This window comes from Ranitomeya variabilis, chromosome 8, assembly GCF_051348905.1.
Source record: "Ranitomeya variabilis isolate aRanVar5 chromosome 8, aRanVar5.hap1, whole genome shotgun sequence".
In the NCBI taxonomy this organism is placed as follows: domain Eukaryota; kingdom Metazoa; phylum Chordata; class Amphibia; order Anura; family Dendrobatidae; genus Ranitomeya; species Ranitomeya variabilis.
In genome coordinates, this window is record NC_135239.1 from 207,286,790 (window position 1) to 207,312,614 (window position 25,825).

The 25,825-nt window shown below is 45.2% G+C and overlaps 1 protein-coding gene across 3 annotated transcripts in view; it reads left to right on the forward strand.

Moving 5' to 3' along the window:
* The window catches only part of MGLL (monoglyceride lipase), a 33,006-nt gene extending 9,609 nt beyond the window's left edge, over positions 1 to 23,397 (forward strand). For 2 of the 3 annotated variants that reach the window (XM_077276573.1, XM_077276574.1), the window contains exons 3-8: positions 2,389 to 2,495; positions 14,335 to 14,471; positions 15,220 to 15,330; positions 15,656 to 15,745; positions 17,898 to 18,113; positions 20,216 to 23,397. In XM_077276573.1, coding sequence (XP_077132688.1) covers positions 2,389 to 2,495; positions 14,335 to 14,471; positions 15,220 to 15,330; positions 15,656 to 15,745; positions 17,898 to 18,113; positions 20,216 to 20,362 — 808 coding nt within the window. In that variant the 3' untranslated portion in view covers positions 20,363 to 23,397. The remainder of the gene's footprint in view (positions 1 to 2,388; positions 2,496 to 14,334; positions 14,472 to 15,219; positions 15,331 to 15,655; positions 15,746 to 17,897; positions 18,114 to 20,215) is intronic. The other variant, XR_013218421.1, reaches the window with a different exon arrangement.
* The last annotated feature ends 2,428 nt before the right edge of the window (positions 23,398 to 25,825 follow it).

Genomic DNA, 25,825 nt, shown 5'->3' on the forward strand with positions numbered 1-25,825 from the left:
AGCCATAGCATGTGCCGCCGTCGTCGTACTTGGAGAAATCAATCTGGATGTTTAGATTGCATTGTGGAGCTGTCAGATTACCGCGGGCCACTGTGCCGCAGCTTTACACACTCTCCGCTGCAGCGCTCATTTACCACCTGTGCGCCATCCGCTTTCTTTGCCGATGCTGCACAAGAATTTGCATTTCGCTTTCTTTTGCTTTTATCATTTTCTAAAGAGAATTCCTGAAAGGAATCGTCTGGGATTACTATTAACAAACGGAGACGTATTATAAATAAGAAGGGAAAAGAACCATCACTCGCCTATTCAGTCCTCGGCCACTCCAGCTCTACTGCTCCAATGTGGTCCTGCAGCAGTGATGTCGCGTGCATCCATACTGCAGCCAATCGCCGCATGTAAAGGTCACTGCTGAGGCCAGTGATTGGCTGCAGTGGTCACGTAAAAACCATTCTTTGAGGCCCGGACCAGTGATTGCACTGTAATAGTCAGAGATGGAACCGGTACTGGGTAATTTTCACACATTTCTGGGCTGATAAGTCTCAGTAGACCCAACTGGGGCAAAAAGACCCAACTTCCAGATAGCGGTGACAAAGCTTGAGCTCCACCAGGTGGTCCGTCTTTTAGACCTGTCGTAGTTGCGGGGGCATGTTAGGATCTGTAGTGCCGCAGGTTGAATTATATACCCTATATAGTGCGCTGTATACGTATTTTTTTTTCCCAGCAAAGTGTGTTAATCTGAGTTTAGCATGTAGTAAACTGCCTATTAAAGGGATTGTATCAGCACATGCTATCCCTTTAAGGCTTTAGAACCTCAGTCTATAGCAGATTAAAGGGTTATTTCCCATCCTCCTAGATGGATGATGTTGTATAGAGCTTATAAAAACGAGCACTTTTGTCATTTGCAGCCTTCTTCAGATATTCACTCTTTTCTTTAGTTTACAGCTTGTTACCTAGGAGACAGGCTTTGCACTGAGTGGTTGTACCGGTTCCTTGTTCTCCTCCACATTGCTGGCTGCAGAATGAGTTAACTGAGGATCAGTCAGTGAGCTCATTCTGTTATTGGAGTCTGCAAATTTTTTTTTAAATGTAATTTTTTTTTTTTTTTTTTTAAGATCGCAGACCACATCAAATTTGAGCTGACTTTGACGTGGTCCTAAATCAGCTGAGAGGAGCTCCATGAAAGACCAGAGTTCCAAACTCCTCATTAGAAGGAGCTTACTGATGGATTCTCAGTTAACCCAATTGACTAACGAGACACAAAAAAAAGTCTAAAACGGATAATAGAAAAAAAAAAAAAAAAGTAACTAATGAAATGCGCCAAAGTTTTTAATTTTTCGCAACATGGAACCGTTCATAACCTGCTGGGAGCTGGGTGACGACATGGGGCGTCGGCTCCCTGGCAATGTAGAGGTTAACTATGGTGGTGAAAGGCTGAAGGCTGGACATCTGCTATTTATAAGCGGTTGTTGTTTTGTCCTCATTCACAGCGGAAGGGATGAGGACTTGAGACTCAACTTTTTTTCCTAAAGGAAAATTGGAGCTGTGTATAATTTTTTTTTTTTTTCCAAGATCAAAAGAACATCTGTTTCTGGTAGGGTGGAAATTCCCACCCTGCAAATTAGCCTGCACTTGTGGGGTCAGATTAATGCGAAGAAAACAACCCGCGTTCAGCTGCGCTAGGGACATCTTTTTTGGGGACTCGGAGGGGCCAACAGCTTGTGAGAAGTACGAGGAGGCAGCCCTATCCTTAGGCTGCATAGGAAGTTCTATCAAGGTTTAAATGTATCACTGATCCATAGAATGCGTGATAACTTGCTGCCCGCTGAGGGTCCGATCATCTGACCCTTGAATGTGACGCTCCGTTATCCAATGCTTGCACATCACATTGCCAGTCCCATATCCAGTGGATGGCGGTGTGATGTGCACGTGCTGTCATCTCTCCATTCATACGTGGAACTTCAGAAGCTCGTTCTCAGGTTAGCCTCCCGCCTAGCAGCGAACAGCAAGTTATTACCGTAACTTACCCTTGGATTGATGATAACGTTAAATCTATGTGCAACTGCTGCAATTATAGGGGCCATGTGGATATGACAGGAGAAAAACTTGAAGAAAAAATTAGGATACTACTTGCATCAAGGGATAGTTGGGTCCATACTATTTGACGATATCTATGGACCCCTGTGCATCCAGGCACCATATGGCGGCACTTGGTTCTGTATTAACCCACTAAAAGTGCAGCTCCCATCAGATGCAGCAACGTGCATGAGGGTGCAATGTTCTCACCTCCCGGGGGGTGCGGATGGTAGGAGATATCAAAACATCCGATATATTATTATAGATCTGAATTTCGTTATTTTTCTGATCCCCCATTTCCTTTCTTCCCCGCAGGGCGCTGGTGTTTGTGGTCCATGGGGCCGGGGAGCATTGCTGTCGATACAACGATTTGGCCCAAATCTTATCCGGCTTAAATTTCTTTGTCTTTGCCCACGACCACGGTAAGTGCCCGTCCACAATGCAGAGCGGCAGAACAAGAGTTAATACTCAGCAATTACATTTATTCTCTGAAAGAGCCAATGGGGAGCCGGTAAAATCATTTGCTGGTATTGTGAGTCCGGTCTACGTTGCTAAGTGAAATGCCATCGGTTTTACGTCTCCATGCAATTTTGTTGGCAAGATAATTATTTTTAACCTGCTGCATCTCCAACGGCGTTACTGCGGGGAATCTGATTCTTGTAATCAATTAAAATGAAAGCTCGGTCCGTCCAGGCGTTTAACCATCGCAACAAAGGAATCGCTCGCAAAATGTCGTTCCCTGATTATTTTGTTGCTACTAATATGTGGAATAATGGATAACAGACCATGTTCTTATCCCTTGCAGAAGCCATTTTCCTCTGTATAAGAATATAACTACTATAATACTGCCACTATGTACAAGAATATAACTACTATAATACTGCCCCTATATACAAGAATATAACTACTATAATACTGCCCCTATATACAAGAATATAACTACTATAATACTGCCCCTATGTACAAGAATATAACTACTATAATACTGCCCCCTATGTACAAGAATATAACTACTATAATACTGCCCCTATATACAAGAATATAACTACTATAATACTGCGCCCTATATACAAGAATATAACTACTATAATACTGCTCCCTATGTACAAGAATATAACTACTATAATACTGCCCCTATGTACAAGAATATAACTACTATAATACTGCTCCCTATGTACAAGAATATAACTACTATAATACTGCTCCCTATGTACAAGAATATAACTACTATAATACTGCCCCTATGTACAAGAATATAACTACTATTATACTGCCCCTATGTACAAGAATATAACTACTATAATACTGCCCCTATGTACAAGAATATAACTACTATAATACTGCCCCTATGTACAAGAATATAACTACTATAATACTGCCCCTATGTACAAGAATATAACTACTATAATACTGCCCCTATGTACAAGAATATAACTACTATAATACTGCCCCTATGTACAAGAATATAACTACTATAATACTGCCCCAATGCACAAGAATATAACTACTATAATACTGCCCCCTATGCACAAGAATATAACTACTATAATACTGCCCCTATATACAAGAATATAACTACTATAATACTGCCTCTATATACAAGAATATAACTACTATAATACTGCCCCTATGTACAAGAATATAACTACTATAATACTGCCCCTATGTACAAGAATATAACTACTATAATACTGCCTCTATGTACAAGAATATAACTACTATAATACTGCCCCTATGTACAAGAATATAACTACTATAATACTGCCCCTATGTATAAGAATATAACTACTATAATACTGCCCCTATGTATAAGAATATAACTACTATAATACACATTTTCTCTAGAGCAGGGAGTGATTTGACTGCTCCAGAGAAACGTTTTCTGCAGTATAATAGTGACTTAATTCCTTCCTGTCTGGATTTCTTGGGACCTTTTTTGAAGTGCCTAATTTTTTGCAGAATTGTTGGAAAACCCGTCTGCTGCTGATCTCTGCATGAATCATTCTAAACTGTTTCGTGAATTAAGTCGTCGCACTCTCGGAAGGAAAAACACCTAATATGATAATTACTTGTTGTTGCCAATTCTCTGTGCAATGTTTTTGGAACTAAATTTCAAAGACCTTAAACTTTTTTTGCTCTTAATATAGAAGTTATAGGGTATGAGAAAATAACAGCGCCACTCTTGTCAGTATGTTGTCTTTGGTATTACACCCCGGCAGCAATAAAATGATTACAAGCCATAATACTAGAACACAAAAAAAACATTGGCAGAATTTCTCGTTTTCTTTAGTCCACCCCATGAAGTTATTTTATTTTTGCGTTTTTTCAAAAACCTTATACTGTAAATTAAACGGTGACATAAATCCATTCTAATGTATAAACCGAAAAATAGCAAAGTTACAGCTTATAGAAGACTGAAAGGAAAAAGATAAATGCCAAAAAGTAAAGAAAATAAAAACGGGTGCGTCTTTAAATTTCTCGGTACGCAGTCAGTTCGGATGTGTAATAATAAACCTTTGTGGATACAAGAACTTTCCCTTTTCCCTTCGTTCTATGGTTACATTGTTGCTCCAGACTTTTATAATTACAGACCGCGCCTCTTATAATCACCAGTGTCGGCGCTGATCTGCGGGAAGAAAATAGTAGATGTGGGTGTGCGGCGTCTCGAAATGAACTGCGGACCCTTTCATGTGACTCCCTGCACCCCTGGAAGACTATGTAGACTCAGACTCGCCTTAGATGTTGATACAGGACAGGTTTTTCACTGGGTCCAAGAGTTTCCCCTTTATGGCGCATGTGACATGGGTCTGGAAGTCCTAATCTATGGAGTTGGAAAGGACCTTCGGAGTCCTCATGTCCAATCCCTGCCTTAATGCAGGAGTCACTAAACCATCTCAGACAGATGTCTGTCCAGCCTCTGTTTGAAGACTTCCATTGAAGGAGAACTCGCCACCTCTCGTTGATGAGAATGATGATCTCTCTACACTGTCACAGCCCTTCAGATATTTGTAGACAGCTAATAAGTCTCCTCTTAGCTTCTTTTTTGCAGCTAAACCTTCCCAGATCCTGTAACCGTTCCTCGTAGGACATAGTTTGCAGTCCGCTCACCATCCTGGTTGCTCTTCTCTGAACTTGCTCCGGTTTCTCGGTGTTTTGGTTGTCTTCTTCGTCTACAGACCTTGGTTTTCAGGCTGAGATTGCAGACTACCACTGAGGGGTCCTATGGTATCAGTCATCCACCGTCAGCACTGCCGCTGGACCCCAATGCAAGACTGATGGTGAGGTCATCAGACATTTTTAAAGCCTCTTATGTGGAAGAAGGGTCTTGAGAAACAGGTCCTGGGCAACGGCTTCCTCCTCACCCTCTATAGTTATGCCCCTGCGCCCACCGTTACAGAACTGTTGTATCTAGGTAAAAGTAAACCTATAAAACCCAACACCTGGGGTCCATGACGAGCGTGGCCCCAACACCCCTTGCTATAATTAAGTGAGGGCCAATAGCTAGGAGTTCATGCTGAACAGTAATGGGTCCTCCCGGGGAGGTGGACTTCAATGGCACGAATCAGCAGCACCCAGTGGGCGCCGTACTTACCCAAAATCTAGCGCTTTTTGCTATGTCCATTTATTCTTCGCTCTTTGGGGTCTTGTACATTTTATTTCCATTGATTTGATATTCGTTGCTTTGATTGTAGTTATTTTTGCACATTTTTGTTTATAAAATGTGACAATTTGTGGAAAATTCAGTGTCCTTTTTTTCTGATGCAAACAACGTCTAATCCTGGAAGTAAAGTCACAAACCCCAAGTTCTGGATGAAACGGTGGGAAAATCCGAGTTGGGCTAACAGATGGCAGAGGACTCTGCGGACCTGGTGTATTAGCAGTGACATCGGCGGAGCCAAGACGTGCGGCACAGGCAGTATCCTGCTCTGCGGGGAGCCAGATATTAATGCAGAAACCAACAACTCGCCATCCAACAAGGAGGATCCTCCGGCTGGCGCTGTCCCTTTTCTATATTTACTAAACTGACATCGCATGGCAAGGCTGCCAGGGATCCCAGGATGGCGCCAGAGGTAGACGTGCCAGCTCGCTATCATGAAGAAGAGCGTTAATATGGTCTAGCCTTGTCTCGGCCGTAACGTTTAACTCCTCATTGCCTGATGCTTATACAGTCAGTGCTTGGCTGTTTTTCAATGCATGGGTGTGAATACTTATGCAAATACACAAGAACTGCAATAGTCGTGTACAAGCTGTACCCAAGCCATGCTTATTTGTGCATCCATGGGCTGTGGCATGCACCGTACAAAAAGGGACCCCATAGAAAAAAGTGTCCCCAATAATATTGTCTGGTCTTACCACCATGGACAGAGGGATCTTCAGATTTATTACCCTTCCCTCTGCAGTGGGGAGTCATGTCCAGGTTTTCTCTACCAGGATGGAAGCGATTAGTCCTGGGCCCCCTCTCTAGAAGGTCTCTGGTGTGCCTATATGGTGCCTACGTGCCAGTCTATGGTCATACTGGTATCGAAGTTGGTGCAGGGCTCTAGATTAGAGGCATGAAGTCAGATCTGTACGGGTTTAGGGTACAGAGGAAGCACTCGTCCTTGGTGCCTCAGGGGGCCCAAAGGCCACTCTGCGACTTACAAATACCCTATAAATGAACAGCTGATGGGTGGAAGAATCTAGGACTCATTTTGTGCTTAAAGATAGTTTCTTTTTTTAAATTGGGAAAGAGTTGCTGAATTAGGCTTGGATATGGTAAATTGAATTGGGATATATTGAATTTCAGATATGAATATATTAAATTGGGGATAAATGGATGGCTCCAATAAGTTGGGGAATGGCTGAGTTGGGGAAGAATGGATGGATATGGTGAGTTGGGGAAGAATGGATGGATATGGTGAGTTAGGGCAGAATTAATGGATAATCCCACACTGTCTGTCTGCTATCTCGGCCTTCTTTTCTGCTCTCTTTCTAAAACTTAACATGGACAAAACAAAATTCATCATCTTTCCCCCATCTCACTCTACCCCTCCTCCAGACCTCTCCATCAATGACAATGGCTGCTCACTTTCCCCAGGCCCGCATGCTCGGTGCCTCGGGGTGATCCTCGACTCTGCCCTCTCTTTCAAGCCACATATCCAAGCCCTTGCCTCCTCCTGACGTCTCAAACTCAAAAATATTTCCCGGATCCGCACATTCCTCGACAAAGAAACCACAAAAATACTAGTGTATGCCCTTATCATCTCCTGCCTTGACTACTGCAACCTCCTACTCTCTGGACTCCCCTCTAGCACTCTGGCACCTCTCCAATCCATCCTACACTCTGCTGCCCGACTAATCTAACTGTCTCCCCGCTATTCCCCGGCCTCTCCCCTATGCCAAACCCTTCACTGGCTTCCTATCATCCAGAGAGTCCAGTTCAAAACCCTCACAATGACATACACAGCCATCCACAACCTGTCTTCTCCATACATCTGTGACCTCATCTCCCTGTACTTACCTACACACAACCTCCAATCCTCACAAGATCTCCTCCTCTACTCCCCTCTCCTCTCTTCTTCCCACAACCGCATCCAAGACTTCTCCCGTGCTTCCCCCATACTCTGGAACTCTCTACCCCAACACATCAGACTCTCGCCTACCATAGAAACCTTCAAAAAGAGCCTGAAGACCCACCTCTTCTTACAAGCCTACAACCTGCAGTGATCCCCAACCTACTGAACCGCCGCACAATGGATGGATATGGTGAGTTGGGGAAGAATGGATGGATATGGTGAGTTGGGGAAGAACGGATGGATATGGTGAGTTGGGGAAGAATGGAAGGATATGGTGAGTTGGGGAAGAATGGATGGATATGGTGAGTTGGGGAAGAATGGAAGGATATGGTGAGTTGAGATATGGTGAATTGGGGTGGAGAATAGTATGACAGGCATTGGATCTGAAGTATGACATTCCCATCAGCTGCCACCATTGGGCATATAAAATCTTCCCTAAGTGACAGTAGCAAATTAACTCCATATTGTCTCTACTTAAACTCTGGTTCCCAAGTAATGGGGGGGGATGCTTCCCCTCAGAGCGAGACACAAATGCCCTTCTGGAGGCTGGAAAAGCATTGTGACCACTCGATGGGAGGTATAATGGGAGGTCACCAGCCTTTACTAGGATCAGCTATACCGATTATTTCCGATTTCTCCAGCTATCCAGATCCCGGTGAAGCCTCTGAATCGCCCCTGGGGAATGTATGGCAGAGTTTCTTCCAGGGCTTTTAGATCAGGTGTCTGTCGGCCGCAGCGGTCACACCTAATGGCATCTCTATGGGCAGAAGACGAGGATCTCTGCTCTGTTTCTGTAAACAGCCGCCGTCTAATAAATGTAAAAACTACTTGTGACTGCAGCGGCAGATGGATAATAATCCATCAACAGAAGAAAAAAAGGAACATTCATAAGGGAGTATTATGGGATTAACTCTTCGCTGGCTGGCAGACACAAGTGGGGGAGTATAATCTGCTGACATTCTCTCTAAATAACAGATAATAAACCTTTTTCCTTTTTGAAGGCTTTTTTGATTATGGGTCTTTTCCTTTGATCTGCCCTTGCAATTATAATTCTTGTTTTATTAAAGGAGGATTGCCATTCAGTGTTGCTCAGGATTCAAGAGGGAATGGAGAGGTGTAAATGCGGGGAGGTTGCCAGCGATCTGCACCCATGCCATGATCCGACGTGAGCTCACACGCTGCGGATTTGTAGCGAGACCCTATAATACCGCCACTTGTGAACCGTTCTATTGCACATCGACATGTGACGCTACCCTAATCCTAGCTCATTAATTTCTCCATATACCGCACAGATCTCGTAACCAGAAGTCCTACTGGACATTCGGCAAATCATTTTGCCCGACCCTAAAACCTTTCACATGTTTCCTTTCTATATCCAAATATTTGCACGGTCCGTTCAGGCGGAGAACAGGCGGCACGTGGCCTGGTATGGTGCATACAGCATTGCCGTGTCATTTTTGGGCATTTGCCCCCTTGTAGTGATTGACAAATTACCCTAAAAGTCCCTGCACCAGCCGTGGACTGGGACTTGTAGGACGATATTCCGCCGGTGTCGCCTTTCTGCGGACTTTCTCATCCCATTCCTTCCAGGGCCCTTTACATGAATGTGGATTTATACCCATGCCTTAAACAAATCTCTTCTATCTCCCCAGTAATTGCGTCCCAGGATTTTTTCTGCAGCCCGTGGGGACCCCCTAACATGATCCGTCTCCTCGCTGTGACCCTGTGGCGGGAAAGCTTTAGCCCGGGCTGGTACTGAGCCCATCGGGGAGCTCCGAGCCGGCTGATAAAGGCTCCTTTGTTAATTAGCAGATGTTATTAAAACCCATAATGAAATGTAATCATATTAAGTCAAGTTCAAAAGTTTACACGCCGCAATGTCGCTGGATGCGAAGAGAGATTTCATTTTCTACATTGCTGCAGAAAATGGCAGTATGGTGGAGTTTTGCTTGTCAGCCCTACGGGGGTCATTTATAGGGTGGCGGGAACTTTATGGAGGGCGGGTGAGCTGTGTATGTCAGTGCAAATTGCTCCAAATGTATCAAGATGGAGAAACTTTGGTGCATTCGTCTTATATTCTCATACATGAGATTAAAAATGGCGTCTGACACCAGGGCTCATCACCAATCCACCTGCAAACCACATAGCGCACACTCGCACCGGCAGCAGCGCCAGAGAAGTGCAGACTATAAACGCAAACCCCAAATCCAGATATGTGAACAGCTCCATAGACTATAATGGGTACACGTGCTATGGGGGGGAAAACGGACGTCTGAATGAGAACTAGAGGATCAGTCCTAGCACCTGATGGCAGACAGCACAAACTTTCCAAATTCAGTCTTATTGGACCTGATATCTGGCAGAAGTAGGCCCCTGCAGGAGCTGAACTCCTCCTGTCTGATGTCATCCCATCATGGAGCACAAACCCCCGTAATCCAGGTGCACAGAACAGCTCAGCTGTAGCATCGCAGGTGCCCAGTGTGGACGTGCGCTAACCGCTGCATTGCCGCCCGGACTCCTATCAGTTATGTGCTGCATGGTGTGAACTAGTCTGTAACTATCATCTCATTACATGGAATCGGCTCTGTGATAAGATGACTGCTCCCGGCCAGATTTCTGCAGTCTAAAAATATTGCGTTGTCGGTGAGCTATGTTTTAGGAAATACCTTCAATGCCAGGATGTCTTAAGTCTCAGAGCTGCGCTCACTATTCTGCTGGTGCAGTCACTGTATATACCATACATTACATTACTGATCCTGAGTTACCTCCTGTATTATACCCCACAGCTGCACTCACTATTCTGCTGGTGCAGTCACTGTATATACCATACATTACATTACTGATCCTGAGTTACATCCTGTTTTATACCCCAGAGCTGCACTCACTATTCTGCTGGTGCAGTCACTGTGCACATACATTACATTACTGATCCGGAGTTACATCCTGTATTATACCCCAGAGCTGCACTCACTATTCTGCTGGTGCAGTCACTGTGTACATACATTACATTACTGATCCTGAGTTACATCCTGTATTATACTCCAGAGCTGCACTCACTATTCTGCTGGTGCAGTCACTGTGTACATACATTACATTACTGATCCTGAGCTACATCCTGTATTATACCCCAGAGCTGCACTCACTATTCTGCTGGTGCAGTCGCTGTGTACATACATTACTGATCCTGAGTTACCTCCTGTATTATACTCCAGAGCTGCACTCACTATTCTGCTGGTGCAGTCACTGTGTACATACATTACATTACTGATCCTGAGTTACCTCCTGTATTATACCCCAGAGCTGCACTCACTATTCTGCTGGTGCAGTCACTGTGTACATATATTACATTACTGATCCTGAGTTACCTCCTGTATTATACCCCAGAGCTGCACTCACTATTCTGCTGGTGCAGTCACTGTGTACATACATTACATTACTGATCCTGAGTTACCTCCTGTATTATACCCCAGAGCTGCACTCACTATTCTGCTGGTGCAGTCACTGTGTACATACATTACATTACTGATCCTGAGTTACATCCTGTATTATACCCCAGAGCTGCACTCACTATTCTGCTGGTGCAGTCACTGTGTACATACATTACATTACTGATCCTGAGTTACCTCCTGTATTATATCCCAGAGCTGCACTCACTATTCTGCTGGTGCAGTCACTGTGTACATACATTACATTACTGATCCTGAGTTACCTCCTGTATTATACCCCAGAGCTGCACTCACTATTCTGCTGGTGCAGTCACTGTGTACATACATTACATTACTGATCCTGAGTTACATCCTGTATTATACCCCAGAGCTGCACTCACTATTCTGCTCCTGGTGAACAAGTTCTTTACTTCTCCTATGTGCAGCAGTTTTGCCCCTTAGTTCCGCAGTGTCGGACCCCTTGGCTGTGCTGTATGTTGCTGCTGTTGGTGCAGACTGATACATTACTCACCACAGACTCGTTGCCGCAGCTCGTTAATTGAGCAGGGAGTCTTTTGTGCCTCATCAACTGTTTTATATCAAGTGGGACCATTATTCTTGCTGTTTACGCGTTAACCCTTGCCGAGCATGGCTTTCTCTGATATTGCAGACGTGCAGGATCCTACTGATAGAACATCAGATTCCCCGGCGCCAAGTTCTTCATAAACTTTTATTAGAGAGTTAACGAAAAGCCGAGCAAGGAGCTATTTTTGCAATATATGAGAGTTTTAGAGGATTATATGCCTTTAAATGTTCTAGACAAGAATTCCCTTTAATACCGTATACCCAAATACAGAATTGTTTTCTTAAAGGGAATGTCCAAGATTTGGCTACATATTCTCAAAAAAAACCTCTTCACACCTGTCCACAGGTTATGACTGATATTATAGAAAGATCACAAAGCCTAAGTCATGGAGCCGTTCTCAACAAGGTATCACCCAGCTTTTCTAGACTCCAGAACGGCAGATCTTAATATACAGTGATACCGCCCCGTGCGATCACCGCTCTCGTATTCACCTAGAAAGCTGCCGTCCCAGGAAAGGCGATGAATCTGGGAGTCAGAAAACTTTCAAAAACTTTCAAAAACTTTCATATACAAGTTTTTATGGGTCTTAACCCTTTCCTTTACCCCAAACTAAACCTCCTCTTCCTAGAATCAATTATCCCAGTTAATCACAAATGTATAATTACTTATTACAGGAGCAGCGGCAGAGTTAATGCTTGACCAGTGATTAAATGTGGACTTAGGATGAAGGGGAGTGCTTTTTATTTTTTTTATTTATTTTTTGCTTGACCCAAAAAAGAACCAGATATAAAATATACTTATGGAGTAAGATTGAAATTCTTTTTTATATTATAAGTCAGAATATTCAGATCCGCCAAATATAGCGATAAGCGGACACCACACACCATGCAGCAATCAGACTAGATTTTATTACGTATTTTGGTGTAGAAACCTGCGGAGAAATTGTCATTTTTGCACATGTGAATGTGGCTTAAGAGTCCTGCGTGGTGCATGTGCAGTTATATTGGGGGGGATCCGCCATTCGGGGGGTTACATAACTGATCTCTATGTGGCATTGCATGTTTGCCCGTTATTCTTCGTTGTCATTTCTGGCTAATTTGCAGTCTGCGCCTTGAGCGGGCGCCGCGGATTAATTAGCACATACTTATCATCTCTCGTTATAGATTTTGCAGGTGTAAGCTTTACCACTGAATATTTACAGAAGTTGTCAAAACTTTCATCAAAAACAAAATATGGGAAATGAGCGGATACTGGATTTACTTACATAAAGTTCAGCTCCTGTATCTTGTGGTGTGGCTGTAATGAGGTATTTATTATCGACCCCAAATAGGAGGCTGCTAGTGACAATGTATCACTGTGAAGCTCTCGGTATACGATTATAATGATGAGCGCTCCGATCGCTGAGCCAAATCCTCCCATAGACGTAGTTACAGAATTAGAAATCCGTCCGCCTGCAGTCACCACTAGGGGGAGCTCACTGTAAATCCTCCTATTGCTGCGCTCAGTGTGAAAATGGACTATAAAACTACAGTGCAGACTGTTCAGGAATGTCCTGTACGGGAAAGGGGACATGTGACCCTCCTGGCACCACATCCTGAATGCGGAGACTCTCCTACCCCACAGTCCTCTCTTCTGCAAACAGTGACGTTGCAGGCAAGTCAGGCGGGAAGCTGCAGAAGTGAGGAGAGGGGGCTATTTGCAGAGTCTGATCTGGGGTCCTTATTTATTTTGGGGGCCTGAGGTCTGCATTTACCTAGGGGAACTGGTCTGGGGTCTGTATTTGCTTATGTGGTCTGGACTGGAGTCTGTATTTGCTTAAGGGGCCTGGTCTGGGATTTGCATTTAGTTAAGGGGCCTGGGGGTCTGCATTTAGTTGGGGAGCCTGGTCTGGGGTCCATAATTGCTCAGGGGCCTGGTCTGGGGTCCGTATTTGCTCAGGGGGCCTGGTCTGGGGTCCATATTTGCTCAGGGGGCCTGGTCTGGGGTCTGTATTTATTTGGAAAGCCCGTACTGGGGTGTTTGGCCCCAAGACTGTATATATTACTATTTATAATACTGGTGTCTCTATGTGGAAGGGGGATATTGGGGTCCCATGGACCCCCGGGGCCTATGATCTACGGTATATGTCCTTTCCAATACTTTGCCCTTTTTTTTGTATAACTTTTCCTTTTTTCCTTCCTGTTATCTGCATCCATTTAACATTCTTGTCTGCTCTCCTAGAAGAATTGTTTTGCCCCTTCCATGCCAAGTGGATTTGGCAGGGCGGCTTCTCTCGGCGAGTCTTTCTGATGTGCAGGACACGGGCTGGCGCCTGATGAAAATAGGGCACATCCTGCAAAACAACCGGCCTTTTTATTTTCTCGCCCGTTTCCATGTGCCGCCCAATTCACTGCAGTTCACCCAGCTGTTCCCATCACTCTGATCGGCACGTCGGCCTGGCTGTGCCATTCAGCATCTGGAAAAGCTGGGTGACCATCTGTACGGCCGGACCCCTACAGGGCTGATCGCCTGAGCACTAATCCACCTGGATGGGCCAGTGTCAGCAGCTGGCATACCAGGGCCCAGGGGTCCACCCAAGCGTGGCGTTGGCAGAGGGGCATCTTGTATTGTGGGGGTTTTAAAACATTTGTCTGAAATTTTATGAATTTTTCCCTTTTTTTTTTTTTTTTTTTCTTTTCTTTCTGCTCTCATGCAGTCGGCCATGGCCAGAGCGAAGGGGACAGGATGACGGTGTCTGATTTCCAGATTTACGTCCGGGACGGCCTGCAGCACGTGGACCTTGTGAGGAAAGCCTTTCCGGACCTGCCGATGTTCATCTGCGGACACTCCATGGTGAGACCCCCAAGGGACAAGATATAGACCCCCCAGATCATGTGCACAAGCCCTGCTGCTGTGTGCGCTGCCCTAGTGCGGTCACGTCAGATCTTCATTTACTGACAGCAAGCAGAGGGTTTGAAAGCTACAAATAAAGACCCAATATAGTGCAAATTAGCAGCTATCATCCCTTTAACGGCTTGGGATGGGGGACGTGGCCGCACCTCATGTTTCCTTTCTTCTGTTGACTTTGTAATAGAGCATTAAACATTAAAGCCCCCCCCGTGCATAAATTAATTATTAATGAGCACGAGATCAGGCGTGAAACATTTCTTGGATCCTGGAGCATGAGCGCGACATAAGGCGACTGGCGGAGGTGACCCGATAATAACTGCCACATTGCCAGCGTTTCCCCATCTACTGCTTTGTGTATTTACAGCGCGCTTCCTCTTTAAATATTTATTTATCTTTATCTATTTGTTTTATTTTTTCTATATTAAATAAAAGCTTTTGCTACTTTCTTCCATTAACCCATTGGTTGTGTTCGGTCCTCCATTCTCATCTACTTTATTGCAGTGAATGGGGCTGAGCTGCAATACCGCATATGACCAGCGGAAAGAGGTGGCGCTGTTTGTTTGTTCTTTTTTTTTTTTTTAATTATTATTATTATTTATTTAAATTTATTTATTTAGAACATTACTACTTTTTACTTCTAGTTATGGGCTCTATATTTGGACAGATTTATGCCTTTTTCTTTCTATTCCAGGGTGGTGCAATTAGCATTTTAATGGCTAACGAGCGGCCGGTGGAGTTTTCTGGTGTCATCTTGATTTCCCCGTTGGTTTTACCAAATCCCGAATCTGCCACATCATTCAAGGTGAGTCCTGAGGGATCCAATGAGAGCAGCGGCCGCACCCAGTACTCCTCCTCCTCCTCCTCTATGTAGATGATGTGACAGTTCCCCTAACCACAGTACTTGGGGCTCTTAAAGGGATTGTCTCGACAATTGCCTCACTTTTACAATTTTGAACATCCCCTTTAATTTCACCATAGAAGAATAAAAATGGGGCAACTGTTAAATGAATTATTGTGATTTCCAGTTTTCGCATAGACTGAGGCTTCTTTGTTGCCGCGTGTCAAATATCTGCAGTTTCAGAAAATATTAGTATTTCCAAAAAATGTGTATTTTACTCTCTTAACAGGTGTTTGCGGCCAAAATCCTGAACCACGTCCTGCCCAACCTCTCTCTCGGCTGCATCGACCCGAACAATGTGTCCCGGAATAAGGAGGAGGTGCGTGCAGTGGGTTTTGTTACCATTATTTTTTTTGCAGGAGATAAGCGGCGCCTGCAGTTATCACCCCTGATCTCTCCACTATCATTCCTGGAGATGAGGGTCCGGAGAAGAACCAGGACTGAGCTGTCGGCGCCGTTTGCTACAGTTGTATCAGCAGCCATAATCTCCCTTATAGTTCGCTACAATGTATCCGCTCACATCATGTATCGTCTGTATCCAGACGTTTAGGATACAATTGTAGCAAACCCTCAGCTGATTTCTGTTCTCATTTCCTATTAGCAGAGAAAATGGTGAGAAATGAAAAGTCAATTAGAAAGTTTCAGAACTTTATTAAGATTGAATAGTGAAATGTTTACCTGTAGATTTCTGCATTCTCACTATATACCGTGGGCTCAGGCGTCATTATCATACAGCGGGGTCAACGCGAGACCCTGGGGCTATCGATTCCCGCCCCCCGTGGTCCTGTCTGCGAGGGGCTCCTCATCGACGAGCCTTCCGCACTTTATGGTCAGTGGTAATGGAAACTGTCAGTGAGCTGCTAATGATGGATCTCGCCGTCCTATTGTGTAACCATCTATGAGAATGAGCGCGTGTTATTATAAACGGATCCGTAATATCTGACCCCGCGGCAGAGCGGAGGACACAGGACGGACTACTCCCCCCACTGTCCTGGCATCTTGCCGTCTCTCCAGTGTCTGTTACAGCCGCTGGTATAAGGTGATGTGGCGGTAAATTATACATCCTCATCCATAGTTCACAGGCTGATGGCTCATTACGGGGGTCCGGCTCCAGGTCCCACCTCTCGGTATATACAGCACTGCTCCTATCCTCATCAGGGTCACATCAAGGGCGGCATGATGGGGATAGTAGTGCTGAGCAGATCCCAGAGACGGGGTCACTCAGGAGAGGATTAGATACACGGCTCAGCAGTCAGTATCACACAGGAGAGGATTAGATACACAGCTCAGCAGAGAGTATCACACAGGATGGGATTAGATACACGGCTCAGCAGTCAGTATCACACAGGATAGGATTAGATACACGGCTCAGCAGTCAGTATCACACAGGAGAGGATTAGATACACGGCTCAGCAGGCAGTATCACACAGGAGAGGATTAGATACACGGCTCAGCAGACAGTATCACACAGAATAGGATTAGATACACAGCTCAGCAGTCAGTATCACACAGAGGATTAGATACACGGCTCAGCAGTCAGTATCACACAGGATAGGATTAGATACACGGCTCAGCAGACAGTATCACACAGGATAGGATTAGATACACAGCTCAGCAGTCAGTATCACGCAGGATAGGATTAGATACACGGCTCAGCAGGCAGTATCACACAGGATAGAATTAGGTACACGGCTCAGCAGAGAGTATCACACAGGATGGGATTAGATACACAGCTCAGCAGTCAGTATCACACAGGAGAGGATTAGATACACGGCTCAGCAGACGGTATCACACAGGATAGGATTAGATACACAGCTCAGCAGAGAGTATCACACAGGATAGGATTAGATACACGGCTCAGCAGAGAGTATCACACAGGATGGGATTAGATACACGGCTCAGCAGTCAGTATCACACAGGAGAGGATTAGATACACGGCTCAGCAGACGGTATCACACAGGATAGGATTAGATACACGGCTCAGCAGACGGTATCACACAGGATAGGATTAGGTACACGGCTCAGCAGACGGTATCACACAGGATAGGATTAGATACACGGCTCAGCAGACGGTATCACACAGGATAGGATTAGATACACGGCTCAGCAGACGGTATCACACAGGATAGGATTAGGTACACGGCTCAGCAGATGGTATCACACAGGACAGGATTAGATACACGGCTCAGCAGACGGTATCACACAGGATAGGATTAGGTACACGGCTCAGCAGACGGTATCACGCAGGATAGGATTAGATACATGGCTCAGCAGACAATGGCGACTCTGTGGCGGTCTGCGCAATGTCCGGTCTCCTCTCTGCCTGTGCCAGTACATTGCCACCTGGTGCCCTGGCACAGACCCGGCTCTGCTGCTCCGCCCCGTCCGCCTTTGTCACGTCATCCGGCTCTACTAATCGATGTTTCTGCCTTCTGTACCGTGGATGTCATTGCTGCTGTTTCTCCCCCCAGGTGGAGTCGTACGCCACGGACCCTCTGGTTTACCACGGGGGGATGAAGGTTTCCTTTGGGGTGCAGCTGCTCAATGCCACGGCGCGGGTGGAGAAGGCGCTGCCTCATTTTAAGCTGCCTCTGTTGCTTTTCCACGGCACTGCGGACAAGCTGTGTGACATTCGGGGCTCGCGCCTCATGATGGACACCATCCCCAGCGAGGACAAAACACTAAAGGTGAAGAGCGTGAAACCCCCAGACTTTGGGGTCTTCTGAAGTAAAGGGGGTGGGGTTCATCATCCAGGGCCCTCACTATTAGTTATCACCGGGGACCCACAATGTAAGTGGCCGGTCTATAGATTTCAGCGGTGCTCAGCTACTTCTAATACTAAGGGGGTCTCTCGATTTACCAAAATAAGGTAATATTTTTTTCTTAAATAATGATGCCTTTTAAAAGAGCGGGACCCCGTTAAAGCATTTTTCCTATCTTCATAGATGCATGTTGTTGGATGGTGCTCAGAAAAACTAACACTTTTCCGATTTACTGCTTGTTAACATTTGAAACTCTTCTTGAGATACTAACACTTGAGTTTTGTTTACAGCTCGTTGCCTAGGAAACCGACCACCGCTGCTGGCTATAGCTTGTCAGTACTGTGCTAATGGTGGCCGGGATTAGGAGTTAACAGCAAGCTCCGTAGTAAGGAGCTGGAAGCACTGCGCGTGTTCTGCTGTCTAGTAGTGGTGGTCGGTCTCCTAGGCAACGAGCTGTAAACGGAAGAACAGTGTTAATATCTCAACAACGGCTGCAAATTTTAATAAGCTGCAAATTAATAAAAAAATTGCTGTGCAGTTCCTGCCCAGAATGCCTGATTCCAGCCGCAGCGTGTGCTCGTTGTCTTAAAGGGGTTTTCCAGCTGCAGTGTATCGATGACCTATCCTTAGGATCGGATTGGAGTTCTGACACCCGACAACCTCCCCCCGATCAGCTGTTACCTATCCCTGGGGCAAGGGGATGTATACGGCACCATGCGCCATCTAGTGACCGTTTGCAGAACTGCAGCTCAGCTCACATTCACTTCCATAGGAGCTGAGCTTCTGTACCATGACGGCCGCTACACAGTGTGGACTCCTGACTACGGAATAGACGTCGGTCCCCCACCAATCTGATCTTAAGGATTGGTCGTCAATATATCAGTCTGAGGGAAAACCCCTTTAAACTAATCGCTCTCCTGTGCTGATACTTTGTTACAATGTACCAACGCATGCAGATTATGTCAGCCAAGAGCCCAAGATAATTCTCTGAGCTAGACTGAATACATTGTAGCACAGAAGCCTTCGGCTGGAAAGACAAATGTTCTATTCACCGACAGCAAGCGGAGATCTTAAAAATGGTGAGAAGATAAAAACACAAGAGGAGAGAAAGATGCACATTTCTGCAGTGATTACTTATCACTAGATAGCATCATTATATGACAGTGCTGGGATGTCGCTCAGGGCTCCGGGAAAGCTGGGTGACAGTGCTTGGATGTCGGTCAGGGCTCTGGGAAAGCTGGGTGACAGTGCTGGGATGTCGGTCAGGGCTCTGGGAAAGCTGGGTGACAGTGCTGGGATGTCGGTGAGGGCTCCTGGAAAGCTGGGTGACAGTGCTGGGATGTCGGTCAGGGCTCTGGGAAAGCTGGGTGACCCTGTCCTGGTCGGATAACGTGATGTGGATTTATAAGGTCATAAACACTTGAACCATCTGTGCAATGTTGGCAACCTGAAGCGACAAGTCCTCAGCACTTTGCTAGAAGGATTCATGTCTCTCCGTGATTGAGTCCAGATGTCGGGGTCCGCACCTCAGCCAAAATCTAAGCCCTGAATCTGCACCACATTATTAACGTATCACATGTAGAGGGGGGATGACAAAGCAAGGGGGTCCTACGTCCTCGGAGACGGCCGATTCTGGTATTGACCTTGGCGACAAACACAAAGCGTTACGTTCTCCTATAATAGCCCCATAACGTCATCACAAATGGAGGAAAATATATTCATTTGCCAATGCTGCCTGCAGGTGGTGATGGAGGCATCAGAGTCGTTCAATTCTTCCTTTAGCTCGATATATCGAAAGATGAAAGATCAAAAATGGTGAATTTTTTAAAAAACATTCTTTTGTGCTACTCTGTCGGGAGATGATTATACTATGTGTCTATTAATTGGCCGCCCAGTGGTCATGATGTGAATTGCAGGGTTTTTGCTATCATGTTGTATTGATATTGTACCAGTAGGAGTTGGAGTCTTTTCGGGCAGACACTTGATTATGGAGGCTTGAGAATTCTAAATATATGTTTATTCTGCAGATCTATGATGAAGGATTTCACGCTTTGCACAAAGAACTGCCCGAGGTGACTAGCTCTGTATTCCAAGAGATCGAGAGATGGATCCTCCAGCGGTTAGAAGCTACAGGAGCTGCTCCTTCCGATGCAACTCCTGCTCCCAGTACTTAGGAATGTCCTCCAAGAATGCAGCATTCAAGTCCGTTTCCTTTGGAATAAGCCTCCAGCCAGTATGGTCTTCTTCCTGCTGACCTACCCCCTGTCCAACTACTCCTAAGACCTCCAACCTTGACACTTCCCAGCCAAGCCCAAGTATCACTCCTTCCTAATGTCCTCCAGCAGAACTTCTTGAGATGAAGGATCTCCTGGGAAACTTCCTTAATTCAAATGTAACTCTTTATAGAATTTAGAGAAAGCACAAAAAAAAAGTATCAACCTTTTCCAGGACACACGGGACATCCTGGCACGGTGCAAGAAAGGGCACACGTGACACCTTGAGGAGGTGCGGAAAGGACACCACAGATGTCTTGGCACAAAGGACATCCATGTTATCCTGGCATGGTGCTGAAAGGGAAGCCAAGACCTCCTAGCACGGTGCTGAAAGCTAAGCCAAGACGTCCTAGCACGGTGCAGAAAGGGAAGCCAAGACCTCCTAGCACGGTGCAGAAAGGGAAATCAAGACGTCCTAGCACGGTGCAGAAAGGGAAATCAAGACGTCCTAGCACGGTGCAGAAAGAAAAACCAAGGCCTCCTAGCACGGTGCAGAAAGGGAAGCCAAGACGTCCTAGCACGGTGCAGAAAGAGAAACCAAGACCTCCTAGCACGGTGCAGAAAGGGAAGCCAAGACCTCCTTGCACGGTGCAGAAAGGGAAGCCAAGACCTCCTTGCATGGTGCAGAAAGAGAAAACAAGACCTCCTAGCACGGTGCAGAAAGGGAAGCCAAGACCTCCTTGCACGGTGCAGAAAGGGAAGCCAAGACCTCCTAGCACGGTGCAGAAAGGGAAATCAAGACGTCCTAGCACGGTGCAGAAAGAAAAACCAAGGCCTCCTAGCACGGTGCAGAAAGGGAAGCCAAGACCTCCTTGCATGGTGCAGAAAGAGAAACCAAGACCTCCTTGCACGGTGCAGAAAGGGAAGCCAAGACCTCCTTGCACGGTGCATAAAGGGAAGCCAAGACCTCCTTGCACGGTGCAGAAAGGGAAGCCAAGACGTCCTAGCACGGTGCAGAAAGAGAATTCAAGACCTCCTAGCACGGTGCAGAAAGAGAAACCGACACGTCCTAGCACGGTGCAGAAAGGACACCTAAGAAGCCCCATTGTGATGCAGAAAAGGCACCTGCTACATCCCGGCCCGGTGCAGACTGGTGTTCCCAGGAGAATCGGGCATTACCATTCTCAGCAATAATTTTCCATGTCCCGTCCACTTTCCTAGAGTCGTACTGATAGATTCCTGAGGATAAGGAGTCGCTCGCTTACTGTGGACCTTCGAGAATAAAAGCCTCCTGGACTCTTCTCCACGAAGCACAAAGCAATATGTCCTGTACCGACCCCTGCCCCATATGTGAAGGACCCTCTGTAAATACCTCCTCCCTCCCGGCTCTGATTTTAATAGATTTTATTACACATAATATAATACAATATTTAATATGTTAATATATTACTGCCGGATCGGTTCCAGTAGTTTTTTAGATTATTTTATACATTATAGAAATGTGAACTTGTGGCCTTTTTGCCTGCTATTCATTGACAATATGTAATGTTTTCTCTAGCCACTCATGTCTGTGGGACGGTGTGTGTTAGGTGTTCCTGGTGGTGAAATGTCAAAAAAAAAAAAACTTCTACAGAGGAAGGAAAAACAGTTTCTGCATCCTACCCATATGTATTACACCAATACACAGATATAACAGGGCCCCATTGCAAAACTTAGTATCTCCCCCCAAGTCTGATCTAATTCCCTTGTGTCCAGCAGTGCATGGTAAATACCTTCCTGCGGCCACCACTAGGGGGAGCTCAGTGCATGTGATCTTATACAGTTACCATAGAGCTCCCTCTAGTGGTGGCATCACTAAAATGCTATGGATCCCTGTTGGAGATCGGCGTGGCGCCCCTTTATTCCCTGCAGTGGTGTCTTGCCTCCATGCCAAAATTTACAACTGTTCAAACATGTGATGGGGCCTCAATTTATGACACAACTGTCTTTTTACTTGCCACCCCTCTAAGGTATCATGACGCAAATATGACTGCTACCGCTGCACCCCTGAAATTGTCAGTTAAAGGCCCTGTCCTAATTAGGATTATAAATATTCATGATCCTATTGGGCCTCGATTCTATGTATAAACCCCTCAAGTTAATGTTCTTCATGAATGTAACCTATTTATTTTTATTCCAACTCAATGCTGATTTTTTTTTTTTTTTTCCTTTTCCGGAGCTACATATTCTATTTTTTTTCTCTTGACCAAAGTCTTAGATGATTCTTCCTACCTGTAGCCACCACTAGGGGGAGCTCAGGAGCTTGCCGCATACAGATTCATCACGAAGTTCAATGTGTAAGCAGCATGTGCTCCCCCTAGTGGTGGTCACAGGGAGGCAGAATTTTACCATCAAGCTCTGACTATGTGAAGGGAAGCTGAGCATTCAGGGCTCTGTATCGGAAAACTATCCGCACCCGCTGCTCCTTTAAGATATATTTAAACATTCCAACTATCCTCCTGTACTGCTCATGTTGTTCCAGCAAACACCGAACCCCCCTGATCTGACTTACCTGGAATATTAGGGATCTAGGTTCAGCTCCATTACTATAACGTGGCCTCATTCCCTCTATTGCCGGATTTATGCAGAACTTTTCTTTGAATGTAAATCTGCAAAACTACAATGTCTGTACGTGTGTTAGGTTAGAAGGACTACAAGTCCCAGTATTCTCTGTAAAGGAAAACATGGGAGGCCAACCTGGGACTTGTAGTGCCCTACCAAACGATGGAGCGAACACTGAACATTACAGTAGGAGACAGGGTGGATATTTCACCACCAAATGAAGGGTTAATAAACTTGTCTTAATCTTGGTCTGATCCACAAACCTGGAGATTTCTGTATCTGTTATTATTGCACTTTGTAACGAGAAAGGCACAAAATATCCGTCACTTTTTATACCTGTAACACGGAAGAAACACTGAAGTCCTGTCTGAATAAAAGCCGACTGTTAGACCCGAGCTGTGCAACGTGTCTGTATGGTGGGACTGTATGTTCTGCTATAACCTGGGTATCCTGTGTGTATATAATTATACGTGTACAGCCGGTATAACCTGGGCATCTCCTGTATATAATTATACATGTACAGCCGCTATAACCTGGGCATCTCCTGTATATAATGATATATGTACAGCCGCTATAACCTGGGCATCTCCTGTATATAATGATATATGTACAGCTGGTATAACCTGGGCATCTCCTGTATATAATTATATATGTACATCTGCTATAACCTGGGCATCTCCTGTATATACCGTAATTATATATGTGCAGCCGCTGTATATATAGTGATACTGGTGGTATAACCTGGGTATTATTTTTGCTGGCACATCGTTGGGCGCGGTGCATCACCCGTTGCCATGACCTGCCGCAGCTTCTATCGCGTTGTTTTCTGTGTCGCTATAACCTGGGCGATATTCTGCACAAGCTGTGAAATGTATTCAGTGCAGCAGATGAAATGTAAATTCTCCTCATTATCACGGATCTGCGTTCTGCAGCTGTTGTGGCTTCTTCACCCGGCGCTGTTATCGGAGTCCGCGCCCCCAGACATGACACCCCAATGTGAGGCCCCAGAAGCGGCCGGCAGCGCCCCTACCGTCCGTGGCCCGGCACATCTGTAGGGGACGTCCCTCTGCTCCCCTTATTGAGGATCCTGGACTGTAGATTAAAGGGAGTGTCCACTGAAAATGAATGTCTCCCATCTGCAGGTTCTGACCATCGGGACCTGGGCCTGCTGGCAGAATTGGGCACTTTTATCCCTGTTAGAGCGGCAGCGCGGACCCCCGACCCCGGCTTCATTAATTCCCATAGGGATGTCAAGTGTTGCGCTCGGCTTTTTCCCATAGAGAATGAATGGAGCATCAGTCGAGCAGGAGCAGTGCCCTGTTCTGCTGATTGATGGTGGTCCCCGCAGTCAGACCCCCACAATTAATAGCTTATATCCTATTTTCAGTGGCCAATGCCCTTTCATAAGAAATGGCATCTGGGTAGCAAATATGAAGACCTCTTACCGCTCCACATCCCTTTAACCAGGGGATGGTTAATGCCCAGTTGTCAGTTTCTTTATATATTTCCAGGAAGGATAACAGAGGAATAATAGAATGTACCGTTCTAATAAAACGCCTCCCAGAATTGTTAGTTCCTGGGAAATAAACTTGTCACAAAACCTCGAGAAAATGTCTCCTATTAAAGCAAACCTGGATGATTTCCAAATAGTTGCACTTAGGGCTACAATGTATCGAATTGGCTTTCTGCAGCTTGTAGTTCATCTGTCTCTTCTTCCATGTTCCTAGAAATAAAGATGAGAAAATGCATCTAAAGAGAAATAGTGAATGGAATCTGAAGGAGGGGAGAGGAGGGAGATGCAGCTGCAGATCCTCAATACCGAAGTCTAGCAACTCTTGTATTGAAAAATACTTGTTTTTTACATTGTGAGTGTAAGTGGATTCTCGGGGGAAATTTTCATAGCGGACCCCTATCTAATCCAACCTCTGGCAAACAGATTTCCCTGGTCCCCTAAATTCTGTGCACCCCAGCTTCAGTCACCCCACATCTTGTGGCACTAGGTTTGCTAAATATTGAGAAATAAAGGCTGCAACACTGTCAACCAATTAGGATTTGTCTATAACTTGTACGAAGACTTTTATGGATCATTACATCTTTAATTGTCTTAATAGAATTATCTGCGTCTCCTGTATACGGGGATTATTCGCTTTAAGCCTTTATTATGACTCCACCATTCTGGTGCCTTCGGAGGCAATGTGTGAAAGCTGCAAGAGCAAGTGACAAACCTGCAATGTTTATTTATAAGACACCTTGTGACAGAGCTGTCAGCGATCCCAAGGTCTGAGGCAGGCTGAGAAGAGGAGACAGGTGACGAGCAGAAGGATGGCATGCAACAATGTAGAGTGAAGGAACAAAATAGTCAATCCATGCCCTATCTCTGCCATGAGCAAAAATGGAAGTGCCATAAAAAAGTCACATAGCCTAAATAACATTACATTAATACTGCCTTCTATAAAACGTAATATAACTACTATAATACTGCCCCTATGTACAAGAATATCACTGCTATAATACTGTATCCTATGTACAAGAATATAACTACTATAATACTGCCCCTATGTACAAGAATATAACTACTATAATACTGCCCCTATGTACAAGAATATCACTGCTATAATACTGCCCCTATGTACAAGAATATAACTACTATAATACTGTATCCTATGTACAAGAATATAACTACTATGATACTGTCCGCTATGTACAAGAATATAACTACTATAATACTGCTCCCTATGTACAAGAATATAACTACTATAATACTTCCTGTGTACAAGAATATAACTGCTATAATACTGCCCCATGTACAAGAATATAACTACT